General features: G+C 47.2%; 1 protein-coding gene across 6 annotated transcripts; it reads right to left on the reverse strand.

Annotated features, from left to right (window-relative positions):
• Positions 1–599: 599 nt before the first annotated feature.
• LOC108932452 (ras association domain-containing protein 2-like) lies at positions 600–13,998 on the reverse strand. 6 transcript variants are annotated; one of them, XM_018748883.2, is made up of 11 exons: positions 11,119–11,867; positions 10,740–10,964; positions 9,272–9,437; positions 9,032–9,107; positions 7,010–7,161; positions 6,294–6,376; positions 5,453–5,607; positions 4,613–4,766; positions 2,978–3,099; positions 2,347–2,444; positions 600–2,229 (listed from the first exon to the last, which is right to left on the reverse strand). In XM_018748883.2, the coding sequence occupies exons 3-11, from the start codon at positions 9,322–9,324 to the stop codon at positions 2,160–2,162; spliced, it is 963 nt and encodes a 320-aa protein (XP_018604399.2). In that variant the 5' UTR covers positions 9,325–9,437; positions 10,740–10,964; positions 11,119–11,867; the 3' UTR covers positions 600–2,159. The 6 variants fall into 6 exon arrangements, with proteins under 6 accessions (XP_018604399.2, XP_029109049.1, XP_018604407.2 ...); XM_029253216.1 differs by lacking the exons at positions 10,740–10,964; positions 11,119–11,867 and adding an exon at positions 13,775–13,998; XM_018748891.2 differs by lacking the exon at positions 11,119–11,867 and having other exon boundaries at positions 10,740–10,992.
• Between the last annotated feature and the right edge of the window lie 761 nt (positions 13,999–14,759).

Genomic DNA, 14,759 nt, shown 5'->3' on the forward strand with positions numbered 1-14,759 from the left:
ATATCAAAATTCAAAATTTAAAGTACGGTTCCTACCGAATGTCTGTCGCCAGCTCACCATCGTAAAGTCGAAAAAATCGCAAGTCGAACCATCGTAAATCGGGGACCACCTCTACATCTTGCGCACGTTTGTTGAGGATGGAAAATACCATACATATACCACACTTATACCATTAACAAGAGAGCAAAGCACTGTTTTACACTCAACACGGGTTGCACACAAATTCGTGAGGAAACGCACAGCCTTTCCACGTAAACCGTACCTGTAAATGTCGTAATGCGACCCACTGATACCAGCCGTGCTTCGTACCCAAGACGCTTGATGTCAACCACACAGGTACTGTGCATATGACAGAGGCTAATGAATATATGCTGAATATGAATATATGGACATATGGTATTTAAGCACTTCAAGCATAATAATTAATGCTAGAAAATCCAGTATTCATTAATGACTGTGAAGAGTACAACCCAGGGGGGTGTGGTGGTGCAGCGGGTTTGGCTGGGTCTTTCTTCCTGGCAAGTTTGGGGTTCAAGTCTTGCTTGGGGTCCCTTGCAAGGGACTGGTATCCCAGCCCGGGTGTGTCCCCCTCCAGTCCTACGCTCCGCGTTGCTGGGTTAGGCTTCGGCTCGCTGCAACCCCCATTGGGACAAGCAGCTTCAGCCACCGTGGGTGAGTATAACCCAAGTTTTACATTCCATACCTGAGGAGTACAACTCCTCACCAAGGAAGTTTCAACTGACTGTAAGAGCAACACCATGAAATGGGCTCTTGGTAGCAGGACTCCACCAAAGAGAGCTGAGTGTGAACGGTTCCACTTCGCCCAAAGAATCAGGAGTTAATGTTACACGGAAAATAAAACACAGCAGAACTGAACTGGGTGAAGGGAAGTCCTGGATGAAGCACACGTCCAAATCGAGGTTTTTGCGGAGATACAATTCATCCACTTCTATGCATCTAGGGACAAAAATTCCCAGGGTTTAAACTTTATTTCCACTATTCCAGTCGAATACACAGACACACACACACGTACACAATCATGCCGGCGCAGCATTCGTTACAATCTGCGCACTTTAGTCAACCTATTACCAAGTGTGCTCACATACACTTCCCGGGACTCATGTGGTCATGTCCTGTATCTTCGTGGTACTTGGGAAAAAACCAACACAGCTGCCCAAACTGTGCCTGACGTAGAAAATGAAGACGTCTCCCTGCAAAACATCTTGTCGGGTTGAGATGCTCTGTGAAATCCGGCAGGACGGTCGATACGGCATCGGATTGAAGCAACCAGTGGATGTCAAGTTCACTTGACCGTAGGAGTGGATCTGGCACTTGGTCGGGATGTTGACATTACTCTCCCATGTCAAGGGGAGCTGAGAGGAGATCAGCACCGCTACTGGCTCCAGGAACCTCGGCTCCCTGGCGAGGAGTTGTCTCCAGAAGACACCCCTAGTCAGAAAACATGTGTGTCCCGCGGTAACTCACTGTCAGAGGGACACCTTGACAGCCCATGCTTGTGACGGTGGTACATTGCAGTCAACATCTCATTACGAGACAACCACTGGACTGTCTTGGCAAATGCCTTCTAAGGATCAGTGTGACTTCCTTGTGTTCCACTCTTTGGTTTCTTCAATGTACCATGTGCTTTTGTTTGACCAACTACTACTTGCTGCATCGTGCTTTGCTGTGGTTGGCGTTTCACTAGCATTATTACCAGCTGAAATATGGCTAAATATGCAGGTACTTTAAGGGAGAGACTGTTGGGATGAAAGTGGAGGATTAGGGTTAGTGGTTGAGGTTAGAGTTAGAGTTGGAGTTGAGGTTAAACTTAGGGGTTAGGGGTGAAGGTTATAGTTAAGAGTTTGGGTTCTGGGTTAGGTAGTAAAGTGCTGAGCAGAAAGGCAAGGGGTAGAAGTGCAGCTGGAGCAAAAATAAGGAGGCGGAAGTCAAGACTGATGTTGAGGGGCAACAAGGAAGTGAAGAACTCTGAACACACAGAATAAAACCAACACACCTATACGGCGTCCTCAGAGCAACTGCTAAACATACTGGAGCGTTCATCTGGGCACTTTTCATCCAGAACACAACGACGTTGCATGTTTGGGTGCAAAGACCTGTTCACTTCGAGACATATTTAGGAGATGTTTGCAGTCCTTCTTTCACATGCATGTTGGACCCTCTGTCAGGCACTGCAGCTGCTTCTCAATCATACGGCGGAGGGAGTGGTACCTGCGTCAGGGATTGGAAGAGAGACGTTGGTCCAGAGGATCAGCCTCTTAAAGAAGCAGGTTAGAGCACAACAAAGCACATAAACACAAATGAAGTCCTGGAGGCGTGAGGATGTACCTGCTCCGGAGCTTCTGCACCTCCCTGTCTTCCTCCTCCTTCAGCTTGGTGATGAAAGTCTGCAAAACTGGCATCTCAAACTTGATGTACTGAGCCACCTGGCAGGAGAGCAGAGTTAAAGTTTCCACATTTTCATCATAACCGCTCAGTAAAGGTGTCAGCATAAACCATGAGTCATTTCACTATTGTCCTCGTATCCCATTCCTCGTTAACCAGCAGTGGAAAAAGAAGTGTTCCTGGAGCTATTTCAGATGATGGTAACATAGGTTTGGGGTACAGTTGAGGATTGGGTTTGGGTTAGGGATTGGGTTAGAGTTTAGGTTGGGTTAGAGTTGGGGATTGAGTTAGGGTTAGAGTTAGGGTTGAGGATTGGGTTGGAGTTTAGGTTGGGGACTGGGTTAGCGTTAGGGTTGGGTTAGGGTTGGGGATTAGGGTTAGAGTTTGGGCTGAGGATTGGGTTGGAGTTTGGGTTTGGGATTGGGTTAATTTTAAGATGTGAGACTGTTTACTGTATTACCACACAGCTATCAAATGAACATTTTTTTATAGCACATGCTAAGAGCACAGAAGCTCCTGGGCCCAGTATTCTAACTGACTCTACAGTTATTGTGTTTCAAAATCTGCTCCTTACGCTGTAAGTGATCTCCTCTCCGAGGTCCTTCTCCATGATGAAGATCTTGCTGACCTGCTCACAGGGGCCCTCGAGGATGCGCACAACCAGAGGGTGATCCGTGCGCTTCAGCTGCACGCGTTCTTTGGCATACGCATGGTCACACACACACACACACACACACACGCATAAATGCACACATATTGTTTACACTTATTACTGCTTATGTGTATTGAAATGTTATACGCTGCTGTCCAAAACAGAGAATGTACACATTTAGCAGCAGAAATATCGATATCCAGTGCCTCGAAGAAGCATTCAGCCCTTAATACTTTTTAAAAATTTTGTTCTCTGAAAGGGGGGTGTGGTGACGCAATGAGTTTGGCCATGGTCTGCTGGGTCTAGGGTTCAAGTTCGGCTTGGGGTGCCTTGCAACGGACTAGCATCCCGTCCTCGGTCTGTCCCTTCCCCCTCCAGCCTGAGTAGAGCTGGGGATTGAACCTGCGACCTTCAGGTCCAATGGCAGAAACGCTAACTACTGTGCTTCCAGCTGTTCCTCTACTATCTTCTCCCTGTCATGTTACAGGGATGCTCTTGAGGGGTGGAAAGTGAACGGCGTGAATAAGAGACAGATCCCAGACAAACTTGTTACCCTCTTGCAGAAATTACAGACATCGACCCAAAGCGCTGAAACGTCTTAAAATGAAGAACAGAGAACTGGCTTTACTCCCACCTAAGACCAGTGGCTGAACCTCAGACGCGATCCCCATCACCGATGCCCATTTGACCTGTCCGAGCGAGAGCCACGCGGAGGAGGAGGGACGTGCAAACGCTGCTCCACCTCCGCATCTCAACACGCTTACTGAAAAAGGTCAGTCGTCGTGAAAACTGCCAAAGTGGTTCAACAGGCAGCTGAACATATGTACTAAATGGTGACATTCCAGTTTTTTTATGCTTCATAATTATCTTTTTTTGGGGGATACTCTCTGAACATAAAAAAATGTTTAGGGATACACACACATTTCTTGAACCGCTTATCCCATTCGGGGTTGCGGGGAGCCAGAGCCTAGACTGGCAACACAGGGCAGAGGGCTGGAGAGTGAGGGGACACACCCAGGACAGGACGCCAGTCTGTCGCAAGGCACCCCTAGCGGGACTCGAACCCCAGACCCACCGGAGAGCAGGACCCGGTCCAACCCACTGCGCCACCGCACCCTCCGTTGTTTAGGGATAATAAAAATGAATTAAACTGAACAATTCGCAAAAAATTCCCATTCTATTAAACTAAAATTTCAATCTGTGTAGAAGCTGAACGGGGCTGGAAACATTTTCAGACAGGCACATTCAGATACCGCACCACACAGACACACAGAGCTTGTCCCAAGTGGGGTCACAGCAAGCCAGAGCCTAACCTGGCAACACAGGGTATAGGGCTGGAGGGGGAGGGGACACACCCAGGATGGGACACCGGTCCATCACAAGGCATCCCCAGCAGGACTTGAACCCCAGACCCCCCAGAGAGCAGGACCTGGTCAAACCCACTGCGCCACCACACCCCCTACATAGCCAAACGCAATTCAAGCAAAGACCCGCACAGACGCTGGCGCACACGCACGCACTGATGGAAAGGGACAATCCGCGCGCACACACACTCACCCCCACTGGTGTGGACCAGGAAGAGTGTGAAGTCGTCAGGGCTGTTCTCGATCTTGAACTTGTTGAGAAGGACACGCAAAACCTGAGATGTGCTCATGCAGCTGTTGATGCGGACGTTGGTGACGGAGCCATAGGTGGGCGTGAACACGGCCGTCTGTCGGGGAAAATTAACAGAGTGCGTGAGAACCTATATGGTGACCGTAAGCGCAACGGAACACCTTTTAGCGCAGTGGTTAGAGCTGCTGCCTGTAGACTCAAAGGTTGCAGGTTCGATCCCCACCTCCAGCTGTAGAACCCTTGAGTAAGGTACTTACCCGAAATTGCTCCAGTAAAATTACCCAGCTGTATAAATGGGTAAATGATTGCATGTTTCCTGGGAGAAAAGCAACAGCTAAATAAATAAAACGAAATGCAAACCAACAAAATCAATGGCAGCAACAACAGGACGTGTTGAGTTTGAGTGAGTTGCTTTAATGCGTGAATTTTATCTGATGCTTTTCTCCAAAGTGACTGACAGTGTTAATTTCCTTACAGTCATTTACCCAGTTAAACAGATGGGTAATTTTACTGGAGTTTTTTAGGGTAAGTACCTCGCTCAAGGGTACGACCTTCAACCTTCAACAAACCTACAACCTTCGGGTCCAAAAGGCAGCAGTTCCAACAACTACACGAGCAGCTGCCCCTGTTTCTATTATATTGTATTTCTATTTCATGCAGAATCCAGACAAAAGACCTTTTAGAAACACCTCCGAAACTCAGAAATGTTGATGTTGAGGTAGATCAGTCACACATTTGTCCTTGAGCTGAATGTGTGAAGTAAAATACGTGCTTTTTCTTGACCTTGTGGTTGTAATAGTGGCCGTTGATGGAGAACCTGTGACGTCTGATCCGTCGCTGGTCGCCAGGCGATCGTCTGGTGCTCCGCCTCCACACCCCAACGTCACTTCTCGTCCTCAGGAGCTGCGGAGAGTCTTCGGCACCTTCCTGACCTATTGCTGCGTGTCCTCAGGATTTGAGGGAGAGAGAGCAAAAAAATACAGAACCCTGCATTTATTGTAGTTAATATGTGAGAAATAACATCATAAAGGACAGATGGGCAATATGAGCCATGACACACTTGACAATAGAACATTTCCCTGATCTATATATATTCCTGAATGTTCAATATGCACATTTTAAGATGTAATGGGTGGCACAGCGAGTAGCGCTGCTGTGTCACAGCGCCTGGGTGGTGCAGGAGGATGTGGGTTTGATACCCGCTCAGTGTGTGTGGAGTTTGTATGTCCTCCCTGTGTCTGTGTGGGTTTCCCTGGGGTGCTCTGGTTTCCTCCCACACTCCAGAGACATGCTGTTCAGGTTCACCTACAGTGTGTGAGTGACAGAGAAAGAGTGTGTGTTCCACTGATGTATAGATGAGTGACCCTTTGTAAGTAGTGTATCAAGCAGTGTAAATCACTGCAGTAAACAAGGTGTGTGGGCTGATAACACTAAATAGAGTTAATTTCAAGCTGCTTTGGAGAAAAGTGTGTGATAAATACATGTGAATGTTAAGTTACATAAATGAATAATTACATTATAATAATTCTGTTGCATAAAAAAGTTACATTTCGAGAAAAGGTAACCCTTCATCCCTACTCCTCTTTTCTCCTCTTTCTCTTTCCTTCTTGTACTTAAGTCTCACCTCCTTCCTCCTGAGGTCTCCTGGTCAAATCCTGCACTTGGCCCTCAAGCTTTGCCACTTGGGCTTGTGGGGGGTCACTCTTGCTGGGAGAGACAGGAACGTGTAAAGTGTGAAAAACCCAGAGAGAATCAGTCCGTAAGCAGAACTACGACACACAGAGGTGGACAGTAACGTGTTGCGCTAAACCCGTCACTTGAACTTCAGCACAGTTCTGCAGAAAGTGTACTTCTCACAGTAAATTCTGGCTTCAGTGCCTTTTACTTCTTGTTACACGAGTACATCTGCAAAGACAAAACTATATTTTACACTCTTTTGCACCATTACATTTCTGTCACCTTCTTGCTTTTTTAAATTTTCACATTCCATAGTTGAAACACGTTTAACTTTCTCTCCTTTAAACTAATGAAGTCAGTTCTGTTGTGGCTGCAGCAAAAGGGTGTAGAGAGAATTATTCTTAATTTAATAAATGCAGTCACTCATTATTATGAAAGTGACAACATCTGTTATTATCATTTATTACGACATCAGTGAAGATCAGATCATATTTTAGAAGCCATTCATAGAGAAATCTAGATAATTCCAAAGGATTCAGAAACTTTTTTAACGCAGCTGCGTGTCTGTTTTTGCCTGTTCGTTCATTGTATGTTTCAATTCTTCTTTGGCTCTTTTCTCGATTCATCTACAGTATGTGAGTTGGTGCTACAGTGAGTTCTGACCTCTGTGCCTCCAGGCTGCAGCCCGAATGCCAGGATGTGGAGGAGGGAGGAGGTCTGATTCGGTCTTTCTCATCCTGCATCTTCAGCCTGATTGGTCGCCGCAGCCCCCAGGAGACACTGAGCAGTCCCTCCACAATGAGCTCCCCTTCCTCCTGAGCACGAGCAAACAGGGCCGTGCAAACGGGTCAGTTCAGCTGTCGCACTTTAAACGAAATGCATAAAAAAGAAAGGAGATGGAGATGCAGTCATGCGCCGCTTAACGACTGATCACAAATACGACAGTTGTCCCATAGGATTTTAATGGAGCTGAAAATTCTTATCGGCTAGTGGCGTCGTAGAGCAACGTGTTCCTCACGTGTTCGTGGTGGTGCTGCTGTCAACAAACCTACTGCCCTACCAGTCGTATAAAAGTACAGCACATAAAATTATGTACAGTACATAATACCTGATAACGATAATAAACACCTGTTACTGGTTTATGTATTTACTATACTGTACTTTATCATTATTTTAGTGTAACTCTTTCTACTTAAGGGGGGCGCGGTGGTGCAGTGGGTTTGACCAGGTCCTGCTCTCTTGCAGGTCTGGGGTTCAAGTTCCGCTTGGGGTTCCTAGTGATGGACTGGCGCCCCGTCCTGGGTGTGTCCCTTCCAGCCTTGCGCCCTGTGTGTTGCTGGGTTAGGCTCTGGCTTGCTGCAACCCCACTTGGGACAAGCTGTGTGTGTGTGTGTGTGTGTGTGTGTGTATGTGTGTGTGTCTTTCTACTTATAAAAAAAGTTTACTGTAAAACAGTATGCTGTGTTACGCCGGCAGCAGCATCATAAATCTTGTGTTTACCACGTCTTGACATCGAGGCTATACCAACTAGGTGTGTATAAGTACACTCTATGATCGAGGCTATACCATCTAGGTGTGTATACGTACAATCTACGATTGAGGCTATACCATCTAGGTTTGTATAAGTACACTCTATGATCGAGGCTATACCATCTAGGTGTGTATAAGTACACTCTATGGTCGAGGATATACCATCTAGGTGTGTATAAGTACAGTCTATGATCGATGCTATACCATGTAGGTTTGTATAAGTACACTCTATGATCGAGGCTATACTATCTAGGTGTGTATAAGTACACTCTGATCGAGGCTATACCATCTAGGTGTGTATAAGTACACTCTATGGTCGAGGATATACCATCTAGGTGTGTATAAGTACAGTCTATGATCGATGCTATACCATGTAGGTTTGTATAAGTACACTCTATGATCGAGGCTATACTATCTAGGTGTGTATAAGTACACTCTGATCGAGGCTATACCATCTAGGTGTGTATAAGTACACTCTATGGTCGAGGATATACCATCTAGGTGTGTATAAGTACAGTCTATGATCGATGCTATACCATGTAGGTTTGTATAAGTACACTCTATGATCGAGGCTATACTATCTAGGTGTGTATAAGTACACTCTGATCGAGGCTATACCATCTAGGTTTGTATAAGTACACTCTGTGGTCAAGGGTATACCATCTAGGTGTGTATAAGTACACTCTGATCGAGGCTATACCATCTAGGTGTGTATAAGTACACTATGATCAAGGCTATACCATTTAGGTGCGTATAAGTACATTCTGTGATTGAGGCTATACTATCTAGGTGTGTATAAATACACTCGATGATGTTCGCACAGTGACGAAATGGCCTAACAACGCATTTCTCAAAGTGTATCCCCGTCGTTAACCGAACAATGACAAAGCACATGGAAACATATCGCCACCCTTGAATGTGCATTTTGACACACACGCATCTACAGTGAAGATATTTAATGAGTTATGGAAATTAAGTGGTGATGGGTAACTTTCAAGGTGCTGTCCTGAAGGATTAAGTGTAAACACAGAGAGAGCAGCATGGAGACTGGACAACGTACAGTACGTTCATGATCTAAGCCATAAAAGAGTAAAGCGAGATGAAAAGCGAGAGGAGGAGCTGTTTTTGGAATACAGTCAAAGGTAGCAATCTCACCTCCCTGTGTCTGAGCTGAAGATTGTGTCCTTCATAGTAAATATTGTACGTCCTGAGGTGCGACAGCAGCGCTTCTCTGTAACAACATGAGAATATTTTTCAAGTTCCTGTGAAGTGCTCTTGACTCTACTGATGAAGAAAACCACAAATACTAAGCAGTCGACAGCTCCTTCGTCTTGTCACGCCATGACTGTGGTAATCTGCAAGCCATATGAAGGTGTGAAGGTTGATCCGACTTACTTGCTGACAAACCTGTTCTCTCCGATCTTGACACAGTGCTGTCCATCATCCATCCTAGCTAAGCGGGACCAGGGGAGGGTGTTGCAACAGTCATGGACGGATTCGTCGTCAGTCCAGGTCTCTGTCAGCGTTGGGACGTGTGTGATGGTAGCACCGCTTCACGATGCTTCATGGATGCAGAGATGGAGAAACTCAAGGTCAAAGACCTGCACAGGTCTATGTGAACACCCTCCAGATACCAGCTGCTCCGAAGTAAAGAACTGCAAGAGCTCAGTTAAAACAGATTCTTTTACAAATGCTCAAGTGAGCAGACGTAGAGGCAAAAAGTCAGAGGAGAAGTCAACAGACAAGAAAGAATAATATCAAAGATCTTGCAAAGCAACACATTCCTTCAGAACAACAGATGCTGATGATAAGAGAAGGTAAGCAGTGTGAAGCTGAAGCTCATTAGAAGACGTTGAAGAAAAACACAAAACAAGAGAAGATACCAAAACTGGTCTCCTGAAAGCAGAGCAGATGTCACCCCAAACACAGCAGCCAGCATCTGTATATGGAAGGTGAAAAACCTGACCACACACTTCCTCCTTCATCAACTCTCTTCCTCATGCAAAAGTTCACACAGGAAACCCGAGCTATTCTCTGCCGCCCAGATGAACTTCCTCTCATTACTAAGAGGCTTCAGCAAACGATGAGATGTGGAGCATTGGGGCTGCATGCCAAGCAGTAGCCTACTAACACAGTATGGTGATGCTCAAATGACCCCGTCACCTTCCTCAGCGATCAATATATGCCTTATAATACAAGCGTTGCTGGAAGATTCCACTTGCAGTAGACACCATTGGGTCACCTTCAAGAGGAAGAGCTGAAATTATGTGAAAAACATACAAGACTCATGCGTGACTATAACTTGTGGGTGAGACCACATGAAACATGTCCCACAAGCAGCACTGACACATGTTGGGTCCTTTATCTGGTCCCACCCACACTTTACCAATGACGTGCATCAATGCGCAGCCCCCACCCTTATGTCAAATAGGCTGAGCCAACGGTCTAAAATGCTATGAAATATTAAATACCAATCAAACGACCACACAAGATGACATGATTAATATTTCAGAGGCTTCATTCAGGCCAGATGAACATCAGATCCAGGACCCTGGCAGACAGACCAACAATACTGTGTGCTTCTTAATAAGTCACCCTTTAGCCAGCTATAAATGCTTAAAAGTACTTGAAATTGAAGAACAAAAAAGTAAAAGTATGGTGAACGTAATTAACTTAATGGCCTGTGGGGTAAGTCTCACAAATTGCAAAGTCAATCATACGAGCAAGGGTTTGACGATGACGTTCCTTTTACCTTTGACCTAAAGGTAGAACGGTGCAGATACCTCATCTCATCTGTACAGGTGGGTCTAATCAAAGGTCCCTGCTGGACCGCGGTATACTGTAAATGCTGTGGACTAGATACCGCTCTTTGTAGTACAGGAATGGAGAAGGAGCGACGACAGCTGCACTTCTCCTTGTGACCGAGATTCAGCCCCTGGTCCCCTCGTGATCTTCTCACTGGAACTTTGCCGCTTCTTCTACTTCCAAGCCCTGATTAGCCATGGTCATGGCTCACATCTCATTACAAAGAAAAGCTTCAGCAGAGTGTCTGGATGAACCCACTTCACCGCAGAACTAAGGTCTTGAGCTGTGTAGAAGAATGCAGAACATTTTTCGCACATCCAAGTCAAGCGAGCCCAGGGAAGTCATGAGTTGTGAACAACACCCACGAGTCCGAGCCCACATACATGAACCCTGCGAGATCTGAGTGCTCACTAACAATAAAAAGCAGGGTTACGTACAGCAGGAGGAGCTCAGACCGACCCAAAGCCTCTTGTTCCGCGTTCCAAGTGAAATCACGGACTTTGGAAGAGTTTTCCGGAAACTGCCGAACTGTTGCCTCATGGGCCCCATTATACATGTTTCATCAAGGGCACATGGGACAGCATGGACCACTGACCGACCGGCACCGTAAAGTCCAGCCAAACCCTGAGACAAGTTCCCCCAGCTCATAGCTCCATAAATAATTCCTATTATTTCCTGGAATCCGACTGGCAGACGCCTTCCGTCCACCTCCAGACTTTTCTCCGGACGTCGAAGAATTCGAAACCCTGCAAGTCCCACAGTAACTCAGCTCTACCATGTCAACCATGGACTTGGCCCGAATGCTCTCTTGGTTGCACTTTGGAACTTTTTTTGTCCTCTTCTCCAAATTCCTCCTCCTCCTCCTTCTTCTCACTCTCCTGTACATTCAAGCTATGAAATTTTGCCAAAGGAAACTGGCAGCATAGCATCTCAGTATCTCCAAGAATCTTGTTCTTTATTTGGAAGCGGAACATTTCTACCAAGAATGTGAACAGCAGCTGACGTCAGGAGAGAAGTATCTTTTTTGCAACAGAACTTGAGGTATTTACATCAAATCGGGTATCAGGAGTCCCCCGCGTTCTTTTCCTTATCTCAGCGTCTGTCTTCTTTCCAAGTTCTCCCCAGCGAAGGACCTTCAAAGCAAGACGTAGACCTTCAGCGAGCCGAATTATTCTAACCTCTCACTTCCAACGCTCCAGACCTCATAACAAAATGTGATAAATAAAATAAAAATACTAGAAAAATATCTGACTGCTTAAAACAAAATAACTAAGGCAGAGATATATGAAGACATTAAATCTGTGACAGTCCTGTTATGTGGGTGAGAATTAATTACAGAATCTTGACTTGAAGAAAAAAAAAAGTTTCTTCCAGGAGGTGGACATAATCATACTCTGTAACTGGAATACACTGGCTCAGCTAGTGTCTGAGTTACGAACGTCTGAGTTACGAACGGGGCTGTGGAGTCGGTACACAAAACCCCCGACTCCGACTCCAGTAACCCAATAATTGCTTCCGACTCCGACTCCACAGCACTGGTTACAAACTTTCAGAGATACAAATATTTCCCCTTTCGTTTATTCAGTTATTGTCACGCGCAACACAAGGAGCCGGGTCGGCTGAACCCAAGTGCCGCGTTGTTCGTCTGAAGTTGAGGGAAGAGGCAAGTTCTCAAAACCAGGGACAGGCAAAGGGTCGGTCGATCGGCGAACAGGACAGGAACGAGGATCCATGGACGTGGTCGGAAAACGAAGCAAGGAGTCAAAAACCGGAGATCGTTAACAGAGAATAGAGTAAGTGTGTGCGCAAAGAAGGGCGGTTGTCCCAAACGAGATTCTGCAACGGTACGGGAGCTGAAGAGGGTCTTTATAGGGTGAGCGATTACTCAGGAGCTAGTGCGGAGTCAGGTGTTGTCACTTGTGTTGTGGGCATGGACGTGACAGTTATATTATCTTAACTTGTTTCACATCACACGTCGTCTGAACCGCTTGTCCCGTACGGGGTCGCGGGGAGCCAGAGCCTAACCTGGCAACACAGGGCGTAAGGCCGGAGGGGGAGGGGACACACCCAGGACGGGCCAGTCTGCCACAAGGCACCCCAAGCGGGATTTGAACCCCAGACCCACCGGAGAGCAGGACCCGGTTCGTCCCACTGCGCTACCACGCCCCCCCCAACTTGTTTCATTTTCTGTAATTTCTGTTCTCATATCAAGGTAACAGAGAAAGGAGTACGGGGAGCTGAGTAATTCATCTGGATCCTCAGTTTTTACAGCTGCATTCCAGTGTTTGTAGGTGTTTGTAGGCGATCAAAGAAGAGATGAGGAGCTCAGAACATCTGTGGAATTTGTGGACCCACAAGTGGCACCAGTGGACTGAAAGTGTATTTTTTGCTATCACTTTAAAGAAGTTTTTGTTTTTATTTTACTGTAGTTTGAACAAATATGTTAAAATGAAAAGTGCTTTTATTTACTAGAGTTACAATATATCTAATATTCTTACATTAATCTTACTGTAAAAAAGCTGAGGAAGAGCCGCACATTTATTATTAACCCTTTACTGACTGTGTGTTGTGGACAGGAGCTGATGCCTACCTGCGCCTGCTTATGACATGACCCGTTTGGGGATGAATATGGAATTGCGGACAGATTTTTGACAGATTTTAGTGTAGTTTCATGTCAATAAAGACGCAGTGGACTAGGAAGGACTGACTCTCCCTCTCGCACAGTATATTTCCTTTATTTAGTAGGAATTTACCTGAGCCTCAGGTTGAGGTTTTTACACCACCATCTCTGTTATATAGCCTTTACTGACCGTGACCGAGGCAGAAAAAAAAAGGCAGAAGCGACTTCGGAGAAACGGACAGATCGAGTTACGAACAGACGTAAATCCTCCTACAGACAGACAGCGCGTGCGCACCGCCAGTCACGGGCTTCGAACGGACTTTCCCGCGGATCGAAGCCCTTCGCGGCGCTGCGGACACGTCTCGCGCTTCGCGCACGTGCTCACGGCCGTGTCTGCGCGGATCCCGCCTCCCTTCACTTTTACCTCTCTGCCTCAGTGTGGTAAATCAATGTGAGCCGCTCGGGAGCCTTACCCGCCTTGCTTCTCGCGCCGCCGCACCCCCACCCGGCCGCCCGGGTGTCTCTCTCGGGGTCTCTCCTCGGCCGCTTCGCCTTCGCCTTCGCCCTGGGGAAGCCGTGAGAAGAAGGAGGAGCGGCGCCGCGTCTCGAGTCGAGCATCGTCCGCCGGGCTGCGCGCGACGAGGCGGCGACGAGCGCGAGGAGCGGCGCGCGCGGACGCGGACGATCTCATTCGAGCGCCGCGCTTACATAACGGTGACGGAGCGGATCCCCCCCCCCCCCGACACACACCACCGCGCCCCCCCATCCGCATCCCCATCCTGTCGTCGAAACTGTCGCGCCAGTTCAGTTCGCAGGGAAGGTCCATCTGGCAGGTGAATGCAGTACCGTACCGTACTTTACCATACTTTACCGTACACGCGCCGCCTCCTGAGTACTGTGGCAGAACACAGTACCGAAGACGTGGGATCGACATTTCGCTCAGATTTTACTGTGCTGTGTGTGTTTTCACGCTGTCGCAGTAAGACCGTGTGTGTGTGTGTGTGTGTGTGTGTGTGTGTGTGTGTGTGTGTGAGAGACATCTTAATATCCCGGCTCTGCTGGGTGTAACGAAGGATCGTGTCCGTCCCTGGGGGGGTGTGACCCCTGCCCGGGTGGTGGGAGAGGTGCGCATAGGGATTTGGGGGACGCGGACGGGGGGGGGGGGCACGATGGCCCATGGGGGGGCGACGCGTCACGAGAAAGACACAGTATATGCACTTCCATCACATACATGTGCATGTAACCCATAGCGGGGGATGCGCCCCCCCCTCCCCCCAAACCTCCTCAGGGTTGACTTTCATTCATTCATTCATCCATCCATTCAGCTGATGCTTTCCTTCAATAATTACCACACTTCACCCATTTACACAGATGATGAAAGAATAAAGCATCTTGCATTTATTAGTGTGCAGTGCGCTGTTCACACACACCAATGTACAATATACACACAGGTGTCTT

The sequence above is a fragment of the Scleropages formosus genome, chromosome 6 (assembly GCF_900964775.1).
Source record: "Scleropages formosus chromosome 6, fSclFor1.1, whole genome shotgun sequence".
Lineage (NCBI taxonomy): Eukaryota > Metazoa > Chordata > Actinopteri > Osteoglossiformes > Osteoglossidae > Scleropages > Scleropages formosus.